Below are 7,500 nucleotides of genomic sequence, written 5' to 3' on the forward strand. Positions count from 1 at the left end.
ATTTTTTTTTGTTATTTTCGTAGGCCTAGAGAAAAAAATATATATTACTGGCTTTTCATTTCATGGTTGTATAGCTATTAGATATGGCCTCCACTTCCCTCTTCTCTCCCTTCCACTCCCTTCTTCCTCTCTCTTCCACTTCCCTCTTTCTCTCCCTTCCACTTCCCTTTTTCTCGTCCTTCCACTTCCCTCTTTCTCTCCCTTCCACTTCCCTCTTCCTCGTCCTTCCACTTCCCTCTTTCTCTCCCTTCCACTTCCCTTTTTCTCGTCCTTCCACTTCCCTCTTTCTCTCCCTTCCACTTCCCTCTTCCTCGTCCTTCCACTTCCCTCTTTCTCTCCCTTCAACTTCACTCTTCCACTTCCTTCTTTTTCACTAATCCGCTTTCCTCTTTCTCTTTCTTCCGCATCTATCTGCCTTTCTCTTCCACTGTCATCTGTTTTTTCTCCAATTTCTTCTCTTTTTTTTCCTTCCACTATTTTTTCTCTCTCCTTTCCACGACTTTCTTTCTAGCTCTTTCGCTGCTTTCTGTATTTCCTTTACACTTCCCTCGTTCTCTCCCTTCCACTTCTCTCTTTCTTCCAGCTCTCCTCTCTTTCTCCTATCCAGTTTCCTCCTTCTCTCACTTCTTTTATTTCCTTCTCTCTCTCTCTCTCTCCGTTCCTTTTCACCCTTTCTCTCCTTTCAAAATCTTTTTCTTCTTTGTCTTTTCAATTCCCTCTTTCTCTCATCTCCTTCTCCTCCTCTCCCCTCCTGAGTTTCTGACCAGTTCCTCTTCCTCATACTTCTTCGCCCCCCTCATTCCCTCCCTCATCTCCCCTCTTCCCACTTTCTCTCGCTTCCCCTCACTCCCTTTCCCTCCTCCGCCGTTTCCTCATCTCAATCTGCCTATCTCACTCCCTCTTCTCCACATCCTCCTTCTTCTCTCTTCCTCTCCCTGTCATTACTCTACTACCTCGACCCTCACTGTCCCTCACCCTTCTCCCCTGTCTCATTTCCGCTTGCCCCTCCTCACTCCTCACCTCTTTATTGCCTCACTTCTGACCCCTTCCTTCCTCCTCACTTCCTCATCCCCCTCATCCTCCAACCCCCTTGCGTTCTCACCCACTCACCTCTCACGCCCTCACTCTCTAACCCCCCTTCCCCCTAACGCCCTTGCCCCCACCCCCTCGTGACATACCCCTATTACCGCTCACTCCCTCCCTCATCACTTCACCCCTTCCACCTCTCATCCTCTCACCCTCCTCCTCATCCCTTCACCCTCACTCCACCTCCCCTTCACCTCCTCACCCCTCATCCCCTCCCCAACCTCATCCCCTCACTCCCCCTCACCCCTCATCCGTTCCCCCTCCCCCCCTCACGCCTGCTGTGCTGGCGCAGCGGTAAGGTGCTGGTCTAGCACTCTTGCGGACCTGCGTTCAATCCCACGCCCGGCCAGTGAGTGGTATCCCCGTCCGTTCCTTGCACACAGGGGGAGATTTGGGCAAAATAAAACAGACAGCATGTCACAGCAAAGAATATCCATTGTTACAAATGGAATTAAAGCTAAAAAAAAAAAAAAATATCCCCTCACCCCTTCCATCCCCTCACTCCCTCTCCCTCACTCCCCCTCACCTCTTCCTCCCTCATCCCCTCCCCCACACAACTGGAAAGGCGCCGTTTCCCTGAAGTCAAGGAAGCGATACATGGGAAAGTCCTTATGGGTCTCTTCCGCTCGTTGTAAGGTGGGGGAGGCCGAGGGAGGATGGGGGGGGGTTGAGGGAGGGTGAGGGGGGTGAGGGAGGATGAGGGGAGGGTGAAGGGGTGAGGGGAGGTGAGGGAGGATGAGGGTGAGTGGGGGTAAGGGTGGATGAGGGAGGATAAGAGGAGATGAGGGAGGATTAGGGAACATGAGGAAGGATGAGGGAGTATCAGGGTGGAGAGGGAGGGAGGAAGGAGGTGTTAAAGGAGGATGAGAGAATGAGAGAAGAGATGAAAGATGAGGGTGAATGAGGGTAGTGAGGGAGGTCAAAAGGGGGTAGGAAGAGAGAAAGGTTGAGGTAGGATAAAGACGGAGGAGAAAGTATGAGGGAGGTTGAAGATGAAGGGAGAGGGAGGGGGTGAAAGAGAATGGAGGAGAAGAAAAAGAGGAGGAACGTGAGGGAAAAAGAGGGAGGGTAAAGAATAATGAGGGAGAATAACGGAGAGGAGGCAGAAAAAGGAGGCAACATGAGGGAGGACGAGAACGACAGTGTGAGCGATGAGGGAGAATGAAAGTGAGAAAAGAAGTGAGGAAAGGCGAGGGAGGATGAGGGAGACTGTGTGTGGATGTGGAAGGACGAAGGAGGGAAAAGGAGGATAACGGAAAATGAGGGATGAGATTCAGGCCAGTAGCTCGATGAACAGCTGTTGATTTATAAGTGAGGGATAGTTGGATTGGTGGATAGACTGGCTGATGGACGGATGGGTGGGTAGGTGGACAAAGAGATGGATACAAAGACGAATAGAAGGATGAGGGGTAGAATGATGGTTAGATGTATTATGGATGAGGGCAAAATGGGTAGATGGATATATGGATATGTACATACGGCTAGGTGGATAGATGAATGGACGTGCAGGAGGATACATGGATAAATAGCTACATAGGCGGATGGATTGGAAGACAAATACATAGATGAATGCATAGATAGACGGATGGATGAATGTATATGACCGAAGGAATGTACGGTCAAATGTGTATAGATATATGTACCGAAATAGGAAAAAGCTACACAGCTCCACAGCCACACATATAAACGCCCAACGACGCTGAATCTGAGGTTCCACTAGTCCTGTCTGACTCTGGAACCAAAGTCAGATCGGGGATGAACACTCCTCGAGCCAGGTATAGGCACCGCTATCTGGAAACTTAGGGAGCCAGCCGAGATACTGGGGTGATCTATATTCTAATTGTTTAATATCGCAAGTGCGTATGATACTACCAAAGGACCTTTAGAATCCAGCCCAATCACGAGAAGCAGGAAGGGGATCTGGAACCAGATTAAGGAAACCTAGGCTTCAGGGTCACACGGAAGAGTCGAACTAGTGGACCCAGGGAAGAGTCTAAAGAGAGGAACAGTGGAACTAGTGGACCCAGGGAAGAGTCTAAAGAGAGGAACCAGTGGAACTAGTGGACCCAGGGAAGAGTCTAAAGAGAGGAACCAGTGGAACTAGTGGACCCAGGGAAGAGTCTAAAGAGAGGAACCAGTGGAACTAGTGGACCCAGGGAAGAGTCTAAAGAGAGGAACCAGTGGAACTAGTGGACCCAGGGAGGAGTCTAAAGAGAGGAACCAGTAGAACTAGTGGACCCAGGGAAGAGTCTAAAGAGAGGAACCAGTGGAACTAGTGGACCCAGGGAAGAGTCTAAAGAGAGGAACCAGTGGAACTAGTGGAACCAGGGAAGAGTCTAAAGAGAGGAACCAGTGGAACTAGTGGAACCAGGGAAGAATCTAGCTAGTACAGGGGTTCTTAACCTGGGACGGGTTTCAGGGAGTCCATGAGGTTCAAATTAAAATTAACATTACCTTTAGCATAAAAGGTAATTTTTACTTCAGTCTGATAATAGTTTGTGTATCCCGTATATGTAAGAGACAATCAAATAATGAATACGGTTCACTGTAGACAGTGTGTGTAAAGTTGTATTTATGTAAATATTTCTGGGAAAAGAGGTCCATAGCCTTCATCAGATTATTAAAGGGGTCCGTGACTAAAAAGATAAGAACCACCGAACTAGTGGAACCAAAGTTTCAGCGACCCAGGGAAGAGTCTAACTAGTGGAACCAGAGTTTCAGCGACCCAGGGAAGAGTCTAACTAGTGGAACCAGAGTTTCAGCGACCCAGGGAAGAGTCTAACTAGTGGAACCAGAGTTTCAGCGACCCAGGGAAGAGTCTAACTAGTGGAACCAGAGCGCCAGGGACCAGAGCAGCGCCTCCCCAGTGGAACCCTGACCTAATGCAACCTCTCTGAAACCGCCACTGAAACGCTCCGACTCCAAGGGAAAGCAACGAAGCCGCCCATTTGACACTCACTTCCAGTACTCCTCGGCGGGCGTGGTGGTCCTGTTGGCGTCCTGGCTCGGGTCGTCCGAGTCGAAGTCGTCCGTGTCATTGTAACTACTGCCGATCTGCAAGGGATAAAGGGGCGTGAGGTAAGGCGCGATGGTGATGGTGGGCGATGGTAATCATGGTGGTGATGAGAATGATGGTGATGGTGGTGGTTGGGTTGGTGAGGATGATGGTGATGGTTGGGTTGGTGAGGTTAATTATGACAATGTTGGTAATATCATTAGCAGTGATAATGGCACTGATGGTGATAACGACAGCAGCTATAGAAATAGGTATTAATGATAATTATGAAAAAAATGTGGTAGTAATGATAGGAAATGTGATAATGATGATAAAAGTAAGGATGGTGGTATTGAGAATAATGATAACAATAATGATAATAATGGTAATTATAACAGATATATTGATGATAACGATAATAATTGTTATGATGATAATGGTGATGATAATGATGATAATAATGACAATGTTAAAAATTACAGTGACAGTGACAACAACAGCAATAATATTAATGATAATAGTAAAAAAGCAAACAAATAAATAAACTAATTATTAGATAAATAATTACCCGACTCCTGCACTCCCCCCCTAACCCCCCCCTGCCCTCTCACGTCCACTATCCCCTCCCGCACCCCTTCTCCCTGCCATCCCCTTCCCTCCCCACTCCACCTATCCGCCCCCTCACCCCTCTAGCCCTCCCACCCTTCTCCTCTCACCCACCTCGCCATCTCCCTCACCCCACCTCCCGTCCCTCCCTTTCCCTTCCTTTCCCTCCCTTTCCCTCTAAACCTCCCACCCTTCTCCTCTCACCCACCTCCCCACCCCCTCACCCCACCCTCCCCTCCCCTCCTCTCCCTCCCTTTCCCTCCCTTTCCCTCTAACCCTCCCACCCTTTCTCCTCTCACCCACCTCTCCACCTCCCCTCCCCTCCTCTCTCCCTCCCTTTCCCTCCCTTTCCTCTAACCTTCCCACCCTTCTACTCTCACCCACCTCCCTCCCTCCCCGCCCCTCCCATCCCCTTACCTTCCCTAGCCTCCCACCCTTCTCCCTAACCCCACCTCCCCACCTCCCTCACCCCACCTCCCCTCCCCTCCCTTTCCCTCCCTTCTCCTCTCACCCACCTCCCCTCCTCTCCCCGCCCCTCTTTCCCCCCCTCCCCTCCCCCACCCCTCCTCACCTCCCTGCAGTTGCGTGTGTTCCATTCGTTGTTGCAGTTGGTCCAGGGAAGCTCCGTGGTGAAGGAGGCAAAGAAGAAGCGAAGACTCCAGGCCAGGATCACGTTGTAGAAGAAGTCGACGTAGAAGGCGATGCAGACCACTTGGAACCCTACGCCTGGAGGAGGAGGAGGAGGGGAGGTTAGAGTGGGGTGGAGAGAGAGGGGGAGGGATGGGGGAAAGGGGGGGAGGGGAGAGATGAGGAGGGAAGGGGAGGTGGAGGGGAGGGAAAAGGAGAGGGAAAGAGAGAGAGAGAGAGAGAGAGAGAGAGAGAGAGAGAGAGAGAGAGAGAGAGAGAGAGAGAGAGAGAGAGAGAGAGAGAGAGAGAGAAAGAGAGAAAGACAGAAAGAAGGAACATCTAAAACCACCGCCTCGACTAGACAGGTCACGCCTGACGCGGTACTCGCATGAAGTGAATATTGACACACGTTAATGCAGACGGATACAAGTGGTGCCGATTTATGAAGTTTCCTGTTTCTTTATTCTAGTATTACCAGTTTCTACGGTAAGTTTAATAAGCTTCAACGGTAAGTTTAATGTTTCAACGGTAAGTTTAATCAGTTTCAACGGTAAGTTTAATCAGTTTCAATGGTAAGTTTAATCAGTTTCAATGGTAAGTTTAATCAGTTTCAACGGTAAGTTTAATCAGTTTCAACGGTAAGTTTAATCAGTTTCAACGGTAAGTTTAATCAGTTTCAACGGTAAGTTTAATCAGTTTCAACGGTAAGTTTAATCAGTTTCAACGGTAAGTTTAATCAGTTTCAACGGTAAGTTTAATCAGTTTCATCGTTAAGTTTAATCATTTTCAACGGTAAGTTTAATCATTTTCAACGGTAAGTTTAATCAGTTTCAACGGTAAGTTTAATCAGTTTCAACGGTAAGTTTAATCAGTTTCAACGGTAAGTTTAATCAGTTTCAACGGTAAGTTTAATCAGTTTCAACGGTAAGTTTAATCAGTTTCAACGGTAAGTTTAATCAGTTTCAACGGTAAGTTTAATCAGTTTCAACGGTAAGTTTAATCAGTTTCAACGGTAAGTTTAATCAGTTTCAACGGTAAGTTTAATCAGTTTCAACGGTAAGTTTAATCAGTTTCAACGGTAAGTTTAATCAGTTTCAATGGTAAGTTTAATCAGTTTCAACGGTAAGTTTAATCAGTTTCAACGGTAAGTTTAATCAGTTTCAACGGTAAGTTTAATCAGTTTCAACGGTAAGTTTAATCAGTTTCAATGGTAAGTTTAATCAGTTTCAACGGTAAGTTTAATCAGTTTCAACGGTAAGTTTAATCAGTTTCAACGGTAAGTTTAATCAGTTTCAACGGTAAGTTTAATCATTTTCAAGGGTAAGTTTAATCATTTTCAAGGGTAAGTTTAATCAGTTTCTACGGTAAGTTTAATCAGTTTCAACGGTAAGTTTAATCAGTTTCAACGGTAAGTTTAGTAATTGATACATATTTTGAAAATTATGCTGGTGATCGCGATTCTATGGATTTTACATTATAATGATAAACGCTATCGACGTAAGACAGCCCCATTAATAATAATGATGATGACAGTAGTAGTAATAAGAAAGATGCGGAAAACGAAAAAGAACATGAATATCCACAAAAAAGAAGAAGAAAAAATGGAATGAAAAAAAATCATATTGATAAAGAAAAACAACAACACATTAACGTCAAAACAGAAGAAAACAAAAAAGAAAGAATCCACGCCTACCCCCCCCTCCCCCATAACAAAAAAAAGAAAGAAAATAAATAAATAAATAGATAAATAAAAGGGAAAATTCACGAGGTCGTAACAACTCTCCCCGCTGCCAATTACAGCGACAATATCCAACGCTCATGTGTGTGTGTGTCAGGGGGTTGCCGGGGGGGGGGGGAGTCAACAATCGATGACGTCATTTACGGTGGATGCCTTAATGACCCACGCAAAATGAAGATGAGTTAACGGTCGCTTAGGGTTTCATTGGCGCCGGAGTTGGACGGAGTTAAGGAGGCGGGGCGCGCGGGGGGGGGGGGATTCACGGCGGTTTATGGGAGGACGTGCTTGTGGGCAGCCAGGGAGGGGGTGTTGAGGAGGGGGGATGGAAAGGGAAAGAGAAAGATGGTGAAGCATATATATATATATATGGATATACATATACATATATATAAATATATATATATATATATATATATATATATATATATATATATATATATATATATAT

At 46.6% G+C, this 7,500-nt stretch overlaps 1 protein-coding gene across 1 annotated transcript in view; it reads right to left on the minus strand.

The window, feature by feature from the left end:
• The window catches only part of DAT (Sodium-dependent dopamine transporter), a 72,376-nt gene that overhangs the window by 53,854 nt on the left and 11,022 nt on the right, over positions 1–7,500 (minus strand). Inside the window, exons 2-3 of the mRNA XM_070137779.1 lie at positions 5,259–5,413; positions 4,046–4,140 (exon numbers count right to left, since the gene is read on the minus strand). Coding sequence (XP_069993880.1) covers positions 4,046–4,140; positions 5,259–5,413 — 250 coding nt within the window. The remainder of the gene's footprint in view (positions 1–4,045; positions 4,141–5,258; positions 5,414–7,500) is intronic.

The sequence above is a fragment of the Penaeus vannamei genome, chromosome 23 (genome assembly GCF_042767895.1).
Source record: "Penaeus vannamei isolate JL-2024 chromosome 23, ASM4276789v1, whole genome shotgun sequence".
NCBI classification, from domain to species: Eukaryota; Metazoa; Arthropoda; class Malacostraca; order Decapoda; family Penaeidae; genus Penaeus; species Penaeus vannamei.